Source organism: Eurypyga helias, unplaced genomic scaffold, assembly GCF_000690775.1.
Source record: "Eurypyga helias isolate BGI_N326 unplaced genomic scaffold, ASM69077v1 scaffold38106, whole genome shotgun sequence".
NCBI lineage: Eukaryota > Metazoa > Chordata > Aves > Eurypygiformes > Eurypygidae > Eurypyga > Eurypyga helias.
In genome coordinates, this window is record NW_010258043.1 from 6,133 (window position 1) to 29,610 (window position 23,478).

Here is a 23,478-nt window from a genome sequence, read left to right on the forward strand (position 1 = left end):
TATTGGGTTCTTTACATTTCAGGATATACATACATTGGTTTTAGGACAAAACAGAGGATTTCTTTTCATGTTAATGTGCAGCTGTGGAGTGGTATATGATTTTAACTTCTGAAAAGTAATTTTGAGATGATTAATTGTAGCTAGTTTAAATAATCAAAGAGGTTTGAGAATCACTGATCATTTAGGAGCTGGATGCAGGGGAGGGTTTCACTGTGTGATTTTAAAAAGATGAAATAACAAGTACTCTCTTATATCAGTGTAGTAGCATAAGACATCCTTGGATGTCAGTATGAGAAAACACACTGAACTCTAAATAACACATGAAAAGAAATACAAGCAGCCCAGCATTCTCTCACCTTCTTCACAATGATGACCTTTAAATCCAAGAGGGCAAAGGCAAATGTATGAGTCTGCTTTGCTCGCAGTACAGGTACCACTGTTGATGCAGGATGCCTCATCACAGATGCCACTGCTGCACTCACCTAAACACAGAGCCAGAACATTGATGTATCAGAGAAGTTTGTCAAAGAAGACTTATTTGGCTGCTGATCATTGCTATTAACCACCACAATTTGCTCTTCTGCCTAGATTCCTTCCCAATTTGTCAAACAGTATGCTATCTAGGCAAGGTAACTTGATTTTTAGCACCTCTTTTTAGTACTATACCACCAAGAGATCTTAGAGATAGAAAATTAGCCTTTACTAACAAACCATGACAGTTGTAGCAGTTGTAATCATTCCCTGGATTACTTTTCTTCTGCTCTCATTCCTATATTTATTTTCTCATAAAATAGAAATCTCTCCAGATTGTTTACAAGCACCGTGACTTGTTTAATTTCAATTACCTTAAGTGCTTCTTTGTTCACTGTAAATTCATGCCATGGTAAGCATGGAAGATGTTAATCACCATCAACTAATCTTATTAATTAAAACGACATTGTCAGACCTCTTGTCTGCATGAAAAGGGATCCAGATCACCACCATATGGGCTTTTTAAGAAGCATTTCTACTATGCCGCCACATCAGCTAAAATAACAAGGAGATGATTTCTTCTTGCTAGAATTAAGCTGAAATTGTAGAACAAATAATTTACTAATTTACTTCTTAAAACTGACATCTATAGATTATGCAACCATCCAACATACATCTGATGAAATTCTTGTTAATTTTCTTTACTATCTATCTCCTATATTTTAGTTTCTGGTTAAATAATTATCCCTTTGTTGATAGTAACAAACTGATCTTATCCATTAAGAGACCCCAAAAAAGACATTTCCAGTGCACAAGTGTAAGCAGGTCATTTGCAGGGGCAAAACTGTCTATGACAAACTAAGAATTGCACATTAATTTCAAGGCATATTGAACTATCACCCCTGAGATGACACAGGTGTCATGAGGCAGCTCTTGCAATAAACATTGGAGAACAGTTTTGTTATCTGAGATGGCCAAGAGAAATCTCGTAAAACAACCGCAAGAAGGTGATATGCCCTTTTTGTTCTGTTTAAATGCAACACTCTGATTGTAAAGACTGTTTCCAGATCAGGACTCTACAAATCTTCAGTAAGGTACTGGCATTAGTACAGCACCAGATATACAGCTTGATTTCCCATCCCACAGCCAGAAAGTAAAGCACAGAGACATATGCAGATGTAAATGGCTGGTGTGCTGATTCATCCTGATGACTCTGCTGTCCACAGTGGAAAATCACCTTTTCTCACTGACAGTGGTAACTCTAAGGTCATCTGGTTCAATTCCCTGCCAGACCAGACTCGTCTGTATTGCACACATACAGATCATTTTTCATTGTAGAGAGGGAAGGTCTGAGTACAGCAGTCATAACACAGGGCCCTAGAGCTAACTCACAGAGCATAAGCAAAATATACAAGTCCCTCAGAAGGGAACAAATTCTCTTTTTACATGGAAGGGGTGTAAACCAATGGTGTTTACCATTACCCCTTCAAAGGGCAGGCCCAAGCCCAGCTGTGGGAGCAGGGGTGCTCACAGTGCTTATAGAGCCATCTTTTCCCTGTCTGGGCTGCATTGTAATGGCCACAGTGAACTGGAACAGGACAGTATCTATCCTCTGAGACCCCTCCCATACTTATCAACTATTGTGAGTGTGACAGAAATGAGCAGCACTAGCTCTGTTTCACAGGCAAGAAAACAGAGTCAAGACATGGCTAAACAAGGATCTAGATCCATTGCGTTTGAGACACAAACAGAAAGCTAAACTTGCAATTTATTTATGTTAAGCTTAACTTATATGGCATATTATTTGCTAGTCTTCCCTGGCATAGTTTCCTATAAGTCTGTGCAGCCACATAAGGACAGTAAGGCTCTGTCAGTCAGTTTCAAGTCACACGTGGTAGAACCCAGCATTTATTTTCATTGACGTTGATTGTTAATGCAGTAGTTTGTGGAGCATTCATGGATGTCAATAAAGCTAGCTGCAGCTCAAGAGGCAAAAGAGATTAGGGCTCAGAGAACTTCAGCAGGGCTTTCATCTATCTATCTAAATTCCATAGATTCTCACTCTGTCGTGAAATTACTCGCTGCTTCCAAAGTCTTATTCAACATCTATTTCTTGGGCCACTCTGTTCACCCCCTTTACTGCAGGGAAGTTTGGTCATGTTATCTAGAGAATACAGAGGGATTGTTAGGAAGTTTCTCATCAATCACTTCCTTCTTGAGATGCCAAATGCACAGCTGTAGAAGAGAAGAAACATGACTTTGTGGCTGAAGCATGGCCCAGAGAGTTCAGTGACATGGGATTTATTTCCTGCCTTTACTACTTGTTTTCTAACTTGGGTTTACTCTTACTCAACTGTTCAGAATGGGAGGTCATTAAAGCAAGGTCTTGTTGCTCTGTCTTTTTTTCAAGTGCTCAATACATAGATGAAATAGAGATGAGTAAATAAGACAGGACCAGTTAACTAACTTCACTACTTCTCCATCTTTTAATCACTTAAGGGGAGATGTTATAATACCACTTCATAAATCTGTTGAAATAATTTATTCAATGGTATTTTTAAAACATACTGGAAATTAAAACCATGGAGGGCTGACAGGAAAGCCTAGTTGCCTCAGCAGTAATGGCTTTTCATGGGAAAAGCACTATGTAACAGCGACAGCACTGCTGTGGGTCTGAAAGATCCTTGTATTGCTTTGGACAAGTGCAACGATGCCTTTAGGCAAAACACATTTTGTTAGGTCCATAGTGTTTGCAATGCAAACACAGCATGCATACTATTGATTTCAGATGATACGACTGTGTCGGTCAGGAGCGTAAGAGGCATCCTGAGAGGTGTTTGCAGAAATACTGGTGCAGGCATAATTATATCAGCAGTGCTGAGTCTCCTGTTTGCTCATGGGAACTGGTTTTACCATTGTGCTGGATAACTACCCTCAGAGGGGGATTTGGTATACTGCAGGGATGTTCACTGCACAGTGTGAGGCCTCCTACTACAGACCCAGCAAAAGCACTGTGCAAAGGCACAGAGAAATCCCATGCTAGAAATAGAGACCACACCTTCCATCTCTCAAACCTGGACTACTGCTCAACCTCTTCAACAGCTAAAAAAAAGCAAGCCCCGGGTTGTCACTGATTAAAGACCCCACGCTATTGCACTTACCAACATCAGCACCACTGAGAGCTTTCCCTAATGGCCAGGGTCTCATATCAATTATCTTTCCGTTGACGCTGAGCGACTGAACACAGCCCTGAAACCCACGGTTGGTGCCTGCAGCTCTGACCAGCCAGTACACACTGGGGGCACCACCAATGTAGAAGGGAGTCCGGAACGTAATTTTACTATATTGGCCCTGAAGGGAAAACAGAGGATGACGTGATGTAAAACAGATGTAACACAGGATAACTAATTAAGCCACACTGTCTATAATAATTTTTTTTCTCCACAAAGAATTTTGTCAGGGGATATGCAGGTTGCTTATTGGTAATTCCTTTCCATTAGTCATTCCTCTACACAGCCTATCATTTTAAATGTTATTTATTTTATTATTATGTTATTTTTAAATGTTACTTATCATGATGAATGCCACCATGATAACATGAACTATTTAATGCAAAATAAAAACGTCAAAAATCATTATGCTCTAAGGAGCAGAGATTATGCAGATTGTGATCTGTCATTTGCTGCAATTTCTTCCTTTACTTTTGCCAAAATTATCTGTCTTCTAAACTCTTAAGCACTGTGGGACACAGACCAATGGGATATTGCCTTTTGGACAGAAACCCGCAAGTGCTTACTGTGGAATCGTAATAAAATGAAAAACAAACAACAGTAAAAACTAAGAAAATGTATGAACTGATACAACTACAACCTCAGTGGGTTCTGTTCATGTTGCCAGCACTAAATTTACTGCCCATCTTTTTTTAACTTTAACCTGCCTATAGAAATGTACCATACAAGTTTACAAACACTGCTATAATGCACAGGAAGGAACAAAACCAAAACAAACAACATCCCACCACCCCACCACCCCAAAGAAAAAAAGAACACCACCCCAGAAAAAAAAACAAAAAAACCCTTAACAGAACTTCTTGGACCATTGACTCAAACTTCAGGCTATTGTCAACGGAATCATAATTACTTCCATAAATTGATCAAAATAATGTCTTTTGCCTCCTACACGAAGGCTGTTTCAAAACGTCACTGCCCTTTACAAGAAAACATTCAAAATTACCACATTTATTTTCATGGCCAGTTTTTACCAGTGTGTGTCCTTCTGCTAGTGATTACTTTTAGCCTAAAAGCTCTCTGGATTTTTCACCCCTGCCCTGCCTCCCTGGTATTTATAGCAATAAATTATATCTCCGTAGAGTGTTTTGCCAGGCTAAATAAACCATGATTATTGAGTCTACGAGTGTTCACTGCACAGTGCACTGCAGAAACACATCAAATGGATCTCAGTTTCAGCAGGGAAAAATAATCCAGGTGGAACTTGTGGCTAAAGAGAGTTTAAATGTCCACAGGAATTCATGGTGGGCATAAGCCAGGGCTGTGGGCATCCAGCTCTCCAGCTTGTCTCCAACCATTTGCCATCTTCCATCACCTTCGATGCTCCTGCTCCCCTTGGCCTGTCAAGCTCCACTTCTCTGGTGGGCACTAAGACTGTTCAGGTTGAAATGAATCAGGGCAGAAAAGACTACAACTCTGCTGAGACTATTCACGTCATTCTAACAAGGAAGGTCTGGGGAGGACTCCCTGGAGCAACACTACTATAGGAGCAGCAAGTTCTGGAGGAGAGGAGCACCTGGAGCAACTAACTTTTTTTTTTTTTTCTGGTCTAGCTGCAGCTGGAAAAATGTGCGTCCGCTGTCAGACTCTTCTTGTAACAGACTCTGTAGACCATAATCCTCCTACTAGCCCTTTGTTGCACCTTTACTTCTTGGATGCCATCTTTCCTGGCTATGGGTGATCACAGCCCTGCGTAACCAGATGCAGTCTGGTGCTCAGTGCTGCATAATTAGTCTCTACTGGACCTATCACTCCTGATTCACAATTGCCCTTTGCGTGGCCTCGTAGCATTGGTAACAGCGCAACATGTGACAGACATTGAAATCCTTTCCTTTGTCATTTCCAGCTGATGAGAACTCAATGTCTAACTTTTTTTTCCCCTTCAGTGCCTCCACATGAATGTGTAAAGTAAGAGATGTCTGAAGATAATTTTTTTCAGGGCTGGGGATGGCATGCTAATTGTGGCTATCAAATGGAAGAGTAAACACATCTGAAACAATTTGCAACTGTCTTTTTTTTTCAGTGCATTAATTTTTCATCTGTTTTCTGGCCTGGCAACAGATAAGCAAGTCAAGACATCTTTCCACCTGGCAGCCTCGTATCAGATTGTTGGTGTTACCGTAAGTCAAGGCAGAATGTCTGTCTCCATCACTGTGCTTCAATCTATGTTCATGGTACGCGTGGTTATGTTTCTGTACACAAACCTTGTGTGTCTATATGCATATGATACATATACACTTATGCATCTAATTTTTCTGGCTGAGGAAGCAGAGCAACTCTCTGAGGTCTGAAGAAGCAAACCGTCAGGGACAGCAGCTATAAAACCTGGCACACTTTTAACAGCAGCCTCTATCTGTGACTAGCGAACTGCAGCAGTAGAGCAGCACAGCAGCAGAGCAAGGATGGAGGACAACAAGGAACCTTTGATAAGGTTCAATGCTGGAAGAATAACTATGCGATTTCTAGACTATGTCTGTGGAAGACTAATTTGTACACTGATCCTACTTCACTAAATGCCCCGACACTGATAAATAAAAATGCACTTTTAAAATCTGATCAGACTTCTGCTGGCAAGAAAAATGCCATCATAATCTTGAGAGAGCCCAAGACTGAGCTGCGCATGCAGGACTGCCTACCTGAGATTTTCCTGTTACTGGAGCATCACTGTCCATCCTGAGCCAGCCATTCCTCCCATCTCTGAATAACGTGACGCTGTGCCAGTTCCCCAGCTTGATTTTGTTTTCACTCGTTATGACTGCAACTCCAGTGCCACAGTTGAACCTGAAAGCATGAGACAGAGGGGGCAAGGTGACAATCTCATATTAGACAAATAACTGAAAGTTGGGTTTAGACTCCAAATACTCCTTTCACCCACAGAAAGATCTGTTTCAAATTGCATATTAGCAGACCATGGGAAAATTATACAGCAGGTCTACCTATGACCTGGTTTAGGTTTCAGACTTGATTATCCTTCCTTCTCCCATGGAGAAGATTTTGCATCCTCTGGCCATACTAAGTTCATTGCAAATCTTGCCAACAGCTGAAACTGTTTCAAGATGTAGAGTATTACAATCTGAGTTCCTGCTATCACAGTCATTTCTCCCGTGAATTTTTCTAGCTCCCTGGTGAAAGACAGTGATATATTAATAACTCTGTGATTCTGTATCAACCTCAGTATTGATTGACAAGGAGACCTCCAGGAGTCCCTGTGGAGCTGAATGTGCACAAAACGTGCCATTTTCTCTGACTGCCATTCAGTGCTTGTGAACATACACACAACTGAGGCACATCACCCACTTTGTTATTCCCCGATTTTAAAGGAATCACCCTCCCAAGTAAGGAGATCCTTGAGATACTCCTTCACATGCTTCCTATCTATGGGACTGTAAGAAACCCCCTCCATCTTCATTTTAAAAACCTGCAACTTCCATCTAAACAAAGGATGTAAGATGAAGTTCCAGACCCCTTCCTGGCACTAAATCCTTTATTTTGCTACTTTATCTGCAGGTCCTTTTGCTGTGAAGACAGAATAGTGAGTGTGCACAACTCATTATAGAATAAGCTTAGCAAGTGCAGTGGCTCACTGGCATTTCTGATTAACATAGCAATGAGCCCTGGACTAATGCCTTGAAGAAAACGGAACTTTTTGCTTTTATACCATAAGAGTAAAAAGACTTCAATAGGGCATATGTCCACATACTAATGAAGGATGAGAAAAAAAAATTAAAGAACATTTGAGTAAGTAATACTGACCATTTTGTGCACTGCATGGGGCAGAAGTCAAAGACATGGCAGATATTATTTACATATATCAGTCCCAGGAGGCAGCAATAACCCCTTCTCTTTACATCAGAGTTAGGGTTGAGATTTTACCTGAACTGGATGCTACGTCGGATGATTGCGAGCGACATAAAATCGCCACGACCATGTTCATTTTCTCCACAGTATAGCAGCAAACCATCTTCTGATTCAGCCTGCAATCATTGCATCAACATGAAAAATCAAAATTTAAGCCTCACAGTAACAGAAAATGCAAGCAGCACCGGGGTACTTTTCTCTGGGAAAAGAACAGCATTTTTCAGATGGAGTTTTTAACTTGCAGAATCAGAAACTGGTTGATCAGTTTTGAAACCTGCATCTGAAGAACCTAGAGAAATATTGCTTTAATGCTAAAATGGTTTAAGAAGATCTCTTCTACTTACATTATTGTACTATTAGACCTCAAACCAAGCCTGAAAGCACCGAAGACTGTCAGACATCCCATATGAGACCTTCGAGTACAAAGTCTAGCATGGATGTCCTCACAAGTGTAAGTGTAGACACACCAGACACTGCACATGAGTATGCACACCTTGCTTCACATGTTCAGTAAGCCTGACACTTTTCAAGTGGAACAACCTGTGCAGGCAGGATTTCTCCACATGTGCATAGCAGCTGACAGAGTGGCTTTTCACAGCCATCCTACAACTTCAGCTGACAAATTGCCAGAGGAGTGTTAGATCACCACGTGAGGAAACAGCTTGCTGCTGGTCCAGTGACAGTCTCATGCCTAGGCTGTGAGGCTGGCAAGTCTGCCTTCCATGGGAAGGGGGACATCCAAGAGCTCGACCACCCACCCTTCCTGCAGGCAGCCCTACCACCTCTGCCTTAACACACAGACAGCATTAACATGAGTCACTGCGGAATGTACCCCACCACTTCAGACCTGCAGTTTAAGTAGTCGAGTATCTTGCACCTTTAAGTAGCCAGCATCCCAAACTTCATAGATGGAAAATAATGTCTACTTAAATCCTGCAGTGTAGGAATGAAACTCTAGGTATAGGGCAGTACTTTGCTCAATACAAGAAGGTCAGTTTCTTAAATACGTACCACTTCCAAACTGTAATTCACAAAAAGTCAGGGTGTACTTCAGCCTGCAGCTCATTCACATGGCTATACCCTTGCCAATGTGCATTGCCACCAGTGTCAGTGTTACTACTCCCAGGGACTCTCGTATGCACTGACCACCAATAATGGATGCAAACCTTTTAGCTCATTTTACCAACTTGATAACCAAGCCTAACCCTAACCCTAACCCTAACCTATACTGAAGGTAAGTTATTGTTCCGTTGTTCACAACATCAGATTAAGCAAATAAAATTTAAAGCTCCTATGTGAGCTTGGAATTGCTTAAACTTACCCTAAATTCAAGGGTAATTTGAAATGTCTGATAGGAGTTTTTCAGTGGTTCAAAGGTGATGTATGAGTAGCCAGAGAACTGAGGATACTGGATAATAATATCTGAAAAGCAAAGACAGAAGCATGTTGTTTAGCAGTTTTCTCCTATATAAAAATCGATATACACATTTAGCACTAGATAACATCAGGTGAAAATGCAAGACAGAGTTCCTCCAGAGGACAACCATTAGTCAGGAGCAGTCAACAACCAGTTAACCTATTGCCTTCTCCTCCCACCACCTTTCACAACTAATTTCTTTATTCCCAAGGACCCAGTGAACTTGGAAAGAAACAGGATATAGAGGGCCAAATCCTGCTCAACAGTTTAAGCGCTGGCTTCTGTGAAGCTTTCTCCAGATTTTCATCCTTGTAACAGAATACAGAACCCATCTACTTTATATTTATCTCCTTTTAAGAATTCATTTAACACAGAGACAACAAAGTACTTTTCTGTTTTGCAGGATTATAAAAACATATGCGGGAAATGTGGCCAGAGTCCACACACATTAGTCATTGCTGCTCCATAGCTGCTGCATCCAGCAACCGCTGAATCCTTGGATGGCCCTTAAGAGCCCAGCAGCTCCCAGCACTCCCCTTCAGTCAGCTCAGGGCAGAAGGGAGTGATGGAGAGAAGAGGGTTCCTGCAGGCAACGCTTCATCCCTGGCTGCAACAGCGGCCCTTCGTATTGCTCCTCTCAGCTGGCGTTATCAATCCTCACCCTTTGCTGACTTATGTTAGAGGGCCACCCCAACTCCAGCACAGAAAAAAGACAATCAGAGAGGTGTCTTACTGCTACATGTACAGCTCATTTTCCTAAGAAGCGCTGAGGACAGACCTACCTTCAGGCCTGAATTCTTATTTTTGCAGTGGATCAAAGTCTAATGAGGAAGGATGAGGAGTCCTGTTCCTCTTTGTTATTTGTATAACGAGTGAATTTTTCTTGTATATTTGGATCTGGATACACTTCTCTCAGCTTTCAGTTTGCAAGGCATACATTTTAGGCTGAGATGAAGAGAACTGGTACTATAAACTTGAATGCAGCAGCAGCAGACAGCAATTAATTCATGTCCTGATCATAAGCAGAACTGACTGGACCAGAGTACCATGCAGCTGTTGATTGTGAAGAAAAGTCTGTTTTCATTCAGATTAATATACTATTTAACAATATTGGCTGCTGTGGAGAAATGCACTACACCGCAATATTGGTACATGATGCTACTGCTTACCAAGGAACAACACACTCCCTTGTGAAAAAATGGTGGGTTTGGACTGACGTTAACAAACCCACTCTACAAGTTGTATACAGCTATGTCAGTTCAAATAAATCCTTGACTTTTCATACTTGATCAAGGCCAAAAATCACATCTGCAGCTGTTCCATGTGACTGAGTCACAACAGATTGTTTTCAGAATGAGTTCTCTTTTTACTCCAGCACTGCGAGAAGATCAAACACCCTCAGTGTCTGTATTCCTTGTGGACAACACTGCGTATGGCAAACGTCTAACACAAGCCTGTGGAAGGAACATGTGTCCTCTGCTGTGAGGCGGGGCCTTGGCGGACCAGATCAGCATGCAGAGGGATAGATCAGCTCTTTCTTAACTGGTGGGGCAGTACCGCTACAAGCAACAGGACACTTTCTTTGCATGAGCTCTGGCATTCATCTGACCCCTTGGTCACCAAACCAGAAGAAAAATAACTCCAGAAAGAAAAAAAATTATTTTTTTCTGGCCTGGTAAGCAAGCTGGAGTGGCTCATAAGGTGATCAGTTCAACATCAGACACAGTGAAAGGGCTAGGATAGGTCTGCAGAGGGATAGGGCAGGAAGGCAGCAGCAGAAGGAGAAGCAGGACAGCCTCCTTCAGCTCAGTGAGCTCTTGCCTCGGCTCAGTCATCCTGCAGAGAGGCGAGAGGATGTGTGGCAATTCCTGACTGTGACAGCCACACCTCCTCACATTGACCCATGCTTCAGGCTTTCTGAACTGGGGAGTGGGTTTTGTTCCTCTTGCCCTAGGCTGCCTGACATGAGTGCTGGGGCTACCACTCCAGTACTTCTGCCCTGAAGGCCATAAATAAACCTCCTTCAGAGATGGTTTTACAATGGGAGCTGTGTCTCACATCCCTGCTGCAGGATAGGCATCATCTGATGGACCATACTGGAAATGTAGGTAGTGTAGGGTTTCAGCTGCAGGCAAAAGACAAGGGCCAAAAGGGGGGTTGAGTGTCCCTGCTGGAAGCTGTGGATGTCACACCTGGACCCTGTCAGGCCTGGGTTTCTACCAACATACCTTGCTCCATCATCCTCCCACTACTAGGCAGGGGAAGGAGGATTAACCTCCCCTGTGCACCTTCATGGGTGTCTCCAATGGGGTCTCCATTCAGCTTTATTAAAGAATAACTTCTCACCTCGCTGAGGAAAGAGAAGTAACAAGAACAATGTCTGAACTGGGACATGGAAGCTGCTGCTGTCCTTACGGATCTATCATCCCCAGCCTGCTATTCCCAAAGTGCACTTCGGTTAGTTTACCATAAAGCTGCTCCTTGCTCCAGACAAAGAGAAGCCAGCAGCGGCGGGCACGCAGAAACCTACCTTCCGTACACATCTCTCCTCCTTTTCCCAAGTTGCAGTGGCAGCGTGAGCCACCCCGGTCATAGTCGTTGACACAAAAGCTGTCTGCAGAGCAGATGGCCTCATCGCAGGAGAGATCAAAGAGGCGCGTGGCAGGAGACACACCGCCCCTCCTCGCTGCCCGAGCCGTAGTTGCCCTTGCTGTGGCTGAAGACCATGTGGTGGTGGGAATGGACGTAGTAGGTTCAGAAGTGGTTGTAAGGACCCGTGACAGAAGCCTGGAACTAGACCCTGGTGTGACCTTGGTTTCAACCAGAAATTTTCTGCTGCCTCCTTTGATAGCAGGAAGTGGTCTGAGCTGAAAAGAAATCAAGAAACATAAATTCAGTAAAACCTAAAATGCTACATGGAAAAGAAATTCGTACCTTCGAAGATACAGATCTGAGGTAACAAATTCATCCCCACCAAAGAAAAAGAAACAACCACATTATTATATCTGAACATGTAACATCAGATATTAAACTTCCTGACAAGATCAGACACTTTAAATTACTAAGACTGTAAAGAAAACAGAAATGCTGAAGTGGAATCTTGAAATTTACCTCTTCTATGTAAATGTCGTAGTCTGAGTCATCTATATCAAATCCATCATCATCACCAGTCACTGTGTCTGTGATGTACCGATGGCCATAGCTTCCACTTCCTAACTCCTCAGAGCCTAAAAAAACACAACTAGCATATTCAGTTCATATATTTTTTTCTCTTTACATACAGCGACTCATGCAGCAACTCTTCCCTCCCTTGATAGAACAAAAGGAAATGGCCTCAAGTTGCATTAGGAGAGGTTTAGATTGGATATTAGGAAAAACTAAACTTTCACTGAAAAAGTGGTCAGGCACTGGAACAGGCTGCCCAGGGAAGGGGTGGAGTCACCATCCCCAGAGGTGTTCATGGCACCTGTAGTCATGGTGCTTGAGGACATGGTCTAGTGGGTAGGGTGGTGTTGGGGTGGGGGGTAGACTAGATGTCCTTATAGGTCTTTTCCAACCTTAGTGATTCTGTGATTCTGTGATTCTGAGATTCTGATTCACAACACTGAAATCTGAAGCGGTGTTAATGCTCATGCTGTACAGACAATACAAGTGTCAATCTGAAGATGGGAGATGCTGCCCAAGTGATACATATGCAGCTTAAACTAAATGAAGACACTCATTTAGCCACTTACTGTGGTTCCCAAACAAAGCAGGAAAAGCTCAGTCCTCCCACTGCAAACCAACTTTTATCCAGCTTTCTTCCAGGAGAACTGCTCTGAACTTTTTTCAGTACAGACAACATTTTAGTAACTGTACTGTTCTTAGATCAAGCTTTTCTCTTTCATAAATACACAGTCCTTTATCTGCCCCACTGGTCTCTAGATAACTGGAACAGCAGAAGAGATGCATCTATGTAGGACTTTTCTGGCACACTCTGCTTAGGACTTTATCTCTCTCCACTGGCTCCAATGATTCTGAAAGTAGGATCCTAAATGAATGTTTAGGCTTTTTTTTAAAAATGCAATTGAGCACCTAGAAAAAAGAAATGTGCACAAACATCATGGGTTTTTCATGTGCATAATCTACCTCTGCCTCTCCCTGGATTGCTGAACTGCACTGTGAAGGACTCCAGGCTGGGAACAGCCAGTTTAAACAGTAAGATGATCCTTGCAGAAAACATCTGTACTTTTCTCCACCTTATATAGCAAATTCTGCTTAAACAATGCTTTATGCTTTTTAACTACAGTTTCATGAGGAAAGATATTAAGGGTAACTACATCACTACCGTTTCATGTCCTTTCAGCCAGATTAAGAATATAACATATTTGGTAACCAGTGAAACAACAGACTTCATAAAATTTGCCTTTCCTCTAAAATATTCTGCGATCACTTAAAAACAGCATGGGTAATCCTTGCTTTACTAAGTCTCTGTATGGGCTGACCATGTGTGCTTGTTTATTCTAGCAGCCACAAGCTGCCTGTATTTTCCCATGAGTTAGTAGGACCTTCACATTGCAACACACAGAGATGCAAAACCTTGCTGGGCAGTGGCTGTCTGCAGAAAGGAGATCAGGCAAGAAAACACCAGTTTTCCACCTGATGGTAGTGAGACTTTCAGAGGCAGCAGTGTGGGCACAGTGCTATCTGGCCATTTGACCCAGTCTAATAGGAGTCAGTCAACTCCTACCTCAGCGGAGAATAAGGGAAAAACATCTCACTGACCTGATTCAGGGAGGAGAACACTAGTCTAAATCTTTTGTACTATCTCTCTGCCATAACTGCAACCCAAAAATCCTGGCAGACAGTTATGAAGTCAAGCATATGTGCACCAGGTCCAAATGCGTGACCTGGCTGGCTGACTGGCCACCCACCATACACTCTGTGGGAGTTACTTATCAATGGGCTTCACATGTTACATCAGCACACAGAAAAATCAGAGGCAATCGAGTAGAGGTAATGAGGCATGCACACTTGCAAACAAAACACCATGCTAGACTGGGAGTGAATGTGTATAAGCCTCTCCATCCTAACATGTATACCTAATTACGTGTAAATAACACAATTTAATTGTATATTAAACAGAATAATTCAGCACAGAGTTCTATCAACTGAGCTAAGCAGATTGCTCACATCTTTATGTCAGGTAATGAGATGAGGCCAAATGCACAAACTATACCCAGATTATGTGTGCGAGTGACTGTGAATGCACAGGCAAAGGATTGTGACTGGAGAAACATATTACACATTTATGAACTGGTCCCAGTTTTACATTTATTATGGAAAACAATAGTTATTATCAAATTGACAGCAAAACCTCTTAAACCTAGTATTCACTTATATAGTCTCCCAGGTTAATCACCATCACTGGATGATTTTATTCCAGGTAAGGAATAGAATAGAATAGAATAGAATAGAATAGAATAGAATAGAATAGAATAGAATAGAATAGAATAAATAATTCAGTTGGAAGGGTCCTACAACTATCATCTAGTCCAGCTGCAAGGTTGACCTCTTCCATCTATCACTGCATCAGAATTTCCTTCTTTGGCAACAGTGATTTTATGACATGCATTTCTACAAAAAAAATTCAGTGTGCAAAACCTCAAACATAAATCTTATGAATGTGACTTGAAGTGATATGAACAAAGCAGATCCCAGCACTAACTCAGCTCTTAGAAGATGCAGCAATTTTCAGTTCAATAGAATTCTGCTGTTTTTAAGTCAGCTCTGTAATATTTCTCACTGCCTTTAAACTGTGTGTCTGAAACTATTTCAGAACTACTTCAGTTCCTCTAATGGATAAAACTGTAATTTACCTAAGAGTAACAAAAGCCATAAAGCTAAGCTGGGAAAAAAAAAAAAAAGGAAAAATCACAATCAAGTGTCAGGGAAAACAATCAAATCTGTATTCAAACAAGCCACAATACACAAACTCCATTTTCTAATTTAGCGGTCATAAGCTACAAAATAAACATCTGTTGTAGTCCAAATTCTGCTACATGTTTTTCTCTTCTCCAGTAAATTTTCTCTTCGCTTTATGGGATTGGATGACAAGAATGAAGCAACACAGAGAATGAATTACCTTTATATTCACATCTAAGAAAATATTAGGTCTTAAATTCACATTCAGATACAGATTCACAGATTCGCAGAGTGGTAAGGGTTGGAAAGGACCTCTGGAAATCATCTAGTCCAACCATACCATCCTGCCAGGATCACCTGGAGTGGATCACACAGGAACAAGTCCAGGCTGCTTTTGAAAGTCTCCAGAGAAAGAGACTCCAGCACTTCTCTGGGCAGACTGTTCTGGTGCTCTCTCACCCTCACAGTGAAGAAGGGTTTCCTCAAGTTCAGGCTGAACCTTCTGTTTTCTGGTTTATGGCCATTGTCCCTAGTCCTGTCACTGGACACCACTGAGAAGAGCCTGGCCCCATCTTCCTGATACCCACCCTTTAGATATTGATAAGCATTGATAAGATCCCCCCTCAGCCTCCTCTTCTCCAAGCTGAACAGACCCAGCTCTCTCAGCCTTTCCTCATATAGAAGGTGCTCCAGGTCCTTCATCACCTTGGTGGCCCTACGTACACTTGCTTACAGGCATCAACATGATTTTAATGCTATGCCAGTTTCACAGAAGTGTAACTGTCCTAACTTGGGTAGAGTTATCACTAAACTACATAAGCTGTGCTCCCACCATAAGAAGGTTATTGACTGGTTGGAGTGAGTGCAGAGGAGGCCACGAAGATGCGCAGGGGTTGGAGCACCTCTGCTATGGGGACAGGCTGAGAGTTGGGCTTGTTCAGTCTGGAGAAGAGAAGGCTCTGGGGAGACCTTACAGCACCTTCCAGTGCCTGAAGGGGCTACAGGGAAGCTGGAGGGGACTTTTTACAAGGGCCTGGAGTGACAGGACAAGGGGGGATGGCTTTAAACTGAAAGTGGGGAGGTTTAGATTGGATGTCAGGAAAAAATTCTTCCTGCAGAGGGTGGTGAGACTCTTGAACAGGTTGCCCAGAGAAGCTGTGGATGCCCCATCCCTGGAAGTGTTCAAGGCCAGGCTGGATGAGGCTCTGAGCAACCTGGTCTAGTGCAAGGTGTCCCTGCCCATGGCAGGGGGGTTGGAACTAGATAGTCTTTAACGTCTCTTCTAACCCAAACCATTCTATGAATTCTGATTCTATACATCAATAACCACCAGCATGCAGTGAGACCAGATAACTCAGGAAACACAGGCAGTTCCCTAAGCAGAAGGTTCTCCTCTTTCATCTGGCAGACCAAAATGTTCAAGGCTTTTCCAACAGAAGACCTTCTGAAACGTACCCACTATTTTAAAACAGACAGTGATTACTTTCACATTATTGAACCAGTACCACATTTAGAGCCTGGAGAGAGCAAAGAAGGTACAGCTTATCGTGTTGGTAGAAAAAAGTGCTTTGAGGTTCCTCTTCAAAGACCTTCAGGATGTAAGTTTGGCATCACCAGGAAAAGTGCAATTTTGGAAGGTGTCCTAATATCCACAGGTCTCTAATATGGCCCCACATCTCTGCTTTTACTTCCACTGGCTTCACCTGGGTTGCAGCCAACACATGCTATGTTACTCTACCTGCCCACCTGTGAGCAGTTTTGTAACACATAATACTCCTGGAAGGAATGAAGTTATGGAGATGTACTCTCTTCTAACTATGCCTGAATTTATACAGGTGAGTACACCTGCAAGTGATGAGACCACCTCACAGTCTGCTGGCTTCTCAGTCACCTTGCTCTGCCTTACATTTGATGTTTGCTCACTGGATGTGATATGATACTCATATGTGATGTGAGGCAAAAAAACCTTGCAAAATAACAGAAAGCAGAAAAGCTAATTGGACTTTTCATTGAGAAACACCCACAAGAGCCCATCTCTCTGTAGCTTTGGAGGAGAGCTCATGTCATAATGTGTGACAAATCAGGGACAATTAAGCAAGGTGGTACACTCTAAGTACCAAAACAATGACTACAGAGATCATTTAAGACCCTTTACCAGGTCCTATAATCCTGCTTTATAATTAATTGGAAAACCTGGGAGGGGGTCATGAACTTTAGATAGCTTCTTTCCAAATAAACAAGGATTAAGTTATACGGAAGAATTCTGCCTCAACACAAACAGAAAGCCATACAAACTTTCTGTTTGCCAATTAGGTGGTACTGATCAGGAGACACAGGAGAGCATAGGAGATAGACCACCCGGCGCTGCGATGAGGGCAGATTGAATGGAAGTGTTAACAGACTGATCACCTTCATGCAGAACCCCTGACAGTTCTAAATCCACAACACATCAGGGGCATTTTAATATGAGTTTTATTCTTGCCAGTGACCCACAGTGAGGCACTGTGTATTGCTTGGCCTGTCTCCTGATTTTTGTCCCTGTCCATATAAATACAAACACTGCCTTTGTAAAGCCTTTGGAGTTCTGTGGAAAACCTTCTCCATTGCTGTCTCCAGGACACATCACCATCATTGACATCAAGGTTTGGGCCAGAGGCATTGTCCTTTTCCTGTGCCTGAGCTTCAGCAGACACATTCAAGCACTGTGCAGCATATTTAGCACCTGTGCCAATGGTTTGCTCAGTATGAGCCTGGCAGTGACAGCCAGGACCAGGGGAAGGGATGTACCCGGATTAAGCCGCCACTTCTGTCACATTTGCTGTGGAGATGAGAAGGAGGGTATTTTTAACAGAAGATACTTCCCCTGTTGGTCTGGCAAAGCCCAAGGCTGGTGACCTTTCAGACTCAGTGCAAACCCCATCTGTCTCCCCAGGAGATGAAGGGTGTTTAAGCAATGCAGGTGATGACACTTTGTTGGTGTCAGTCTTTGAGACGGTTTATTTTGTCCTAACTAAACCAGATATGTGCAATCTTTTGCTTCCAAGTAAATTGTCCATGACACACTGAAAGATTTGACATAGCAAAACATCCCAACAAACATATAAGTTAAATACCCACAACCTGCATCTGAAATTAAGAAAGGCAAAAAAAAATGATTTATTATATAAATTCCTCCTAGAAAAAAAATTAAACCAAATGACAAATAAATGAGATCCCTTGGGAAAACTTGCCCTCTCTTTCCTCCTTGAAAATAGAGCAATGTAACATAAAACAAGGTTGCATTTTTTACTAGGTAAGGCGGTAACGGATTATAATCAAGGCCACATGTTCTACTTGCACAGGCCTTGGGAGGTCTGTCACATTAGGTGATACTGTCAGCAACCTTTCAGAGGAGCATTTTAGCAAACAAAGACAACATTTTCCTATGCTGACCTGAAACAACGCAGTCATGAGTAATGCAAAGCCAGCCACCTTTTAAAACCAAAATGAATTACATGTGAGAATGAGACAAAACACAGCAGAAAACAGCCACAGGTAGTGTGGACTCTGTCTGCAGGACTCATCTCTCTCTCAACCTGGCTAGAATTGCTGTGAGAGACTCTACACAATGCAACAGGACCCATAGCAACTGTCTGACACCCTTCCAGCAACAATAGGTGACTAAGAGGTATCTGCTGACTCTTTGAGAGGATCAGGCATCTGGTGCCATCTGAGATGCATTACAGTACCTGAGACATCCCCAGAGGACTGTCAGGTGTGTGGGAGATGCAGGAGAGGCACATGCCCTCCTGCAGTGCCAGCTGAAAGCTACAGGACTTGGAGAACCTCAAATCCGCTGAATGTCTATACCTGAGCAACAGTTGGGCCAAAGAAGGTAACTATTGGCTTCCTGGCTACTAGAAAGTAGCGGGTACCTTCTGCAGGACAGTATCTGCAGATATATGATGTGAACTAGGAGTGAGTTTTACCTGGTTGACCCTGAGCTTAGCATGCATTTTTTGTTACATGAAATTTTTCAATGGTTTAAATCACTCTTCAGGGTTTTTTAGTGTTCTGGGAAAAAAAAAGATGTTCAGGCTATACATGGCTTTAATGAAGAACATTTTTTCACAACAGAAGTTTAGCTTTTCTACTAATGCACAAAGTACTTGTGTATCTGTCCAACATCAAACCAGTTTCTTACACAGACATCACAACTAAAGCCAAGTGAGAGCTGCTATACTCAGTTACACTCCTGATTCCAGAAAGTAGCACAACTTGTTTCTAAAGGCACACAGCCTTTGAACACCAAAAAGCTGGTTGTTGTGAAGACAGGTACCCACAAGGTAATGTAGACTTTCATGCATAGTGACTAGATGTACTTTTGAAACCTATTTGCAAAACCCACCCTGGAAACTAAGAGCAGGCTCGTGAAGGAACCACATTCACATTTGCCAAAGGGCCCATAATTTGACAGAGTAGTCCTAAGTACAACTGACCTGGTGCAGGGCTGGAGCACATCGCAGATATGCCATGGCCCCAGTCTGCAGGATCTCTGTCCACTCATGAGGGTCTCCCCCAAGCACTGCCAACCCCTTGGTGCAGGGAGATCAAGCTGTCAGCCACAGCAGCACCCTCCAGCATATGGTGGATCAGCACAGAGATTCTGAGCCTATCCAGAGAGCAGTACAAGGTGTGTAACACATTCACTTTTCAGATCTGATCCAGGCATAGGCAATCAAGCTCATTGTCTCCTATGAACCTCTCCAGAAATCAGTGTTCATATAGACCAGGAGGGAATTATATTCCAAGCTCCATTGACAAAAATCCAAGTTTTAGGGCCATCTCAACAGGTCTCTGCAGTACAGGCAGTTTCCAAAGGCAAAGTGCCTTTCCTACAGTATCACAGTAGGAAGAGCAGCATGAAGACCACTACCTCCTTATTAAGAGAGCTAAACACTTTATCTTTTCTGACCCAAGAATGCAGCCACTCACATCCAAAGACAAGCGGGATACAGAGGAGCACGCAAGCATGACTGAGGCAGCAAGAGATGACCACTGAGGATCCAGGGGCCAAGGAACCCCAGAGTATGGTGTACCTTCATGGTTTGCACACACATTTGTTTCAGAAGTTATCCTTGGGATAACTAGGATAACCTTAGGAGTTCAGCAGCTACAACAATCTTCATTCAAACTGTTCCAGGAATTGAACTTATGACAGAGGGGAAAAAAAAATGGAAACTGCCATATGTCAATGAATATAATGGATTCCAAGGTAGGGAGGCAATTTAGAAATAAATCCTTAGCAGGTTAAATTGATGCATCACTAAGGATGTGGGCCACCACTGCAACGTGCAAATTGTTTGTGCAGAGCTCACAGTCCTACCTGAATATCAGCTGTTGATTTTCTACCAGTTAATTAAAGGTGATTTGCAGCTGAGCGTGCAGGTCAGACAAGGAAAAAAAAAAGTCGGTTTTGTTGTTCTTTTTTATAGTTCATTTTTCTGCTAAAATTATATCCAGGCATTTTGTTGCACAGTATTCTGTTCCTTATAAATGCCTTCAAAACTGGAACTTAAAGGCACTGAAACCTGTTAAGCGCAATACAGAGTTTGTCACATTAAGGATATTGCTCAGCTGGTCCCCATACCCTGCCAGCCTCGGCTCCGCTTCCTGCACCCAGTCTGTGGCACTGGATTCCTTGCTGTGTGAGAGAGGTGATTTGTGCCATTTCCAATGTGCTCCATGTCAGCTTGATGGGGATTCTCACATACAGCTATGACTTCAGGGGTGATGAGGAGCAACACCACCTCAAAGTCAGCCCCCAGAGACACGAGCATTGACAGAGGATTATACGCCGAGGAAGGCCATCAAGCAGCGTGCGCAGGACCTTCCCCTTATTGCGCTCTGCATGGCCTACCTTGCTACGCAGGTCCGAATGTTAACAGGTTGTGATTATTCAAGTATGTTTGAATGCATTTTCACCTCATGTTTTTGCGACGTAGCTTCTGACCAAAAAGGGATGCTTACTTGTTTGTATCATTATTGTCATGATTGTGCATAGTATTTCAAGAGCCTTACTCCTCAGAAAACAGTAAGATTTGCTTGGGTCTTTCCAAGTTATTTAAATGGTAAATATAATATATACAGTTTAGTTTCAAAGAACAGGAAACAAAGATGAAAATATACGTCTCTCTCATTTCTCCCCATGATACTCACTGAGCAGTTCTGCATGAAGCCAGAACAAAAATCAGTAAGTAGCAACCCAAAAATATTTGGCAATGACCTTCAGTGCAAAGAAACCCATGACAGCACTTCTGCTTAGAGCTTTTCAAATCTTTGCTTGTGGCTTGACTTTCACAGGATGCTGCAAGCTCCACGGACAGGACCACGAGGTGTCAGGGTGGGGTGCCTCTGCTTGAAGACTGACTTCGTAACAGCCGCCCTCCACAGGCTACCCCAGATGCACTTTATTTAGAGATACACTTTATTTTCATATAGATTTAATTACAAAAAGGTGGTTCTACTCACTGAATGTTCGGATGACGTCGCTCGGTGCACTGGCAGGGCTGGATCCGTAGGTGTTTGCTGCTCGGACGGCAAACTGATACTTGGTATTTGGGAGAAGTCCCTTGAGAACCATGGATTCCATCTGGATCTGCTCTTTTATTACTGTCCAATTGCTGTCAAGATCTGGCCTTCAGGATCAAAAAAAACCCCCAGATCATAAATAATTAAAGCTGGCTGTAAAAATTAAATGCCTTTGAACTTCCTTGGGAAATACACAAAATAAATGAGATATAAGCCTGTTAAATCATCACTGAAATCCTTCACTTCTAACGGGCCAGACTGTGCAACCTTTACTAAGCTGCAAAACCTGTGATATCAAAAATATACAGTGATACAAAACCAATATTCATATTTTGCTCATAAAGACAAGGAGGTCCCTTAGAGGACAGATAGACAAATCAAGTTCTGTTTATCTGTATTTTTGGATTTGGAGTTCACAGTTTTTAAGCAAAGCTATATTGCTGCAGTTCCCGTACTCCTATTTGACTGTATAAAGCAGTACTTCACAACAGAGGGTAAGACCTGGATTTATTTCTAAGAGTTTGTGCTCTAATGCTGCCACTCAGTCCCTTCAAACATATATGAGAATTAGCAGGATGAGAATCTAACATCTGACCTCTTAGGTAATCAGGTTCATCCACCCACACTGGAAAATCTGGATCAAAAGTCTTCTTTTCAGAAAAAAACCCAAACCAAAACAGCCCAACAATGCAGAATTCTATGTATATGGGTTTTGCAACAAAATTGCTATGTCTGACTTTGCAAAATGCCTCGTTGACTCCTGATTCATACTGGAAGCCAACTGCCAATAAATGATTGCTCTAAGTGCCGTTATAATCCAGTACAACCATTCACATGGCAGTTCGATCTCTAATGTTTAAGTTTGTACCCAGAGGGATATCAGAAAGCGGAAGGCTACTTCAGATACTTTGTAAGAGTATTTAGATGCTTTCACATGATATCTGCTCTCTCTAGAAGTGGTCTCTTCTCATCAAAGAGAGAACAGAATGAGAAGGTAAACAAATACAAACAAAATAAAAATGTAAACATTTAAGTCTAGGCCACTCAAAATATTCAGATTGAAACCTATCAAAAGAAAACAGGGATAGATATTACTTTCAGAGAAATTATTCCAGTGTCCTTTTCTAAGATGTCCTTGTGATATTTATTACAGGAAATAACCTCCAAGTGCTCCCTGAAACTGCCAGTGTTTACATAGGACTAGCTGCAAATGTCTCCAACAGTCTTCCAATGAAAATTATAGCACAACGCAGGCATTTTGTATTTGTTTATTTGCAGCTGGAAGGAAATGCCAAAGTTAATGTATGTTTTCTTTTACCAGCCAATACAAGATTTATTGATCACTAAGGTTTCATTGCTTTGTGCCAGCAGGGCCAATGCAATGACAGAGCAGCAGCTCCCAGCTGCCTGGCTCCTGTGTGTAATGGTACACAGCAGGAGAATATTTTGTTGTCTTGTTAAAAATAAAAATTAAATCAGACAAATGAACAAGATGCAATGACATCTAAACAGACCATCTTAAGTCACCCTGCACCACCATTTCCTGGGACACAGAAGGGCATTTATTTTAGATAACCCTTCTTTGTTTCCCTTCTCTGAGCCTGGGCCAAAGTGAGAATGTAGTGTTTTCCAAATGAAAGCTGTTAACATCACTTCCTTCCATATGCTTTGCTCAGTAGTGTTTTCAATTTTCCTGTACGCATCTTTCTTTGGCTCTAATTCCAGTTCAAGGAATTCCTGCTAGTTCCAGAGCTGCCTCACAGTCTCTTTGCAACAGATCCTTCTGATGTCTGTGCCCGAATGGAAACACACGCCTCTGAGGAAGGGACCAAAGGAGATACTGCACTCTATGAAGATTTAGGAGACAAGACAGACTGTAAACTAGCCTTCAACATTGCTGTCCCTTGCAAGACTTCCTTCTGCAGAAGTGAACAATGAGTCTGCAAACGTGTAAGCATCTGCAGCTAAAGG

The 23,478-nt window shown here is 42.4% G+C and overlaps 1 protein-coding gene across 1 annotated transcript in view; it reads right to left on the bottom strand.

The window, feature by feature from the left end:
* LOC104511557 (pikachurin-like) overlaps positions 1-23,478 on the bottom strand; it is a gene marked incomplete at both ends in the record, with an annotated part of 39,547 nt that overhangs the window by 5,039 nt on the left and 11,030 nt on the right. The window contains 8 exons of the mRNA XM_010154224.1: positions 357-482; positions 3,633-3,822; positions 6,395-6,539; positions 7,632-7,732; positions 8,938-9,038; positions 11,564-11,900; positions 12,145-12,260; positions 21,448-21,614. Of these exons, the coding sequence (XP_010152526.1) occupies positions 357-482; positions 3,633-3,822; positions 6,395-6,539; positions 7,632-7,732; positions 8,938-9,038; positions 11,564-11,900; positions 12,145-12,260; positions 21,448-21,614 (1,283 nt within the window). The remainder of the gene's footprint in view (positions 1-356; positions 483-3,632; positions 3,823-6,394; positions 6,540-7,631; positions 7,733-8,937; positions 9,039-11,563; positions 11,901-12,144; positions 12,261-21,447; positions 21,615-23,478) is intronic.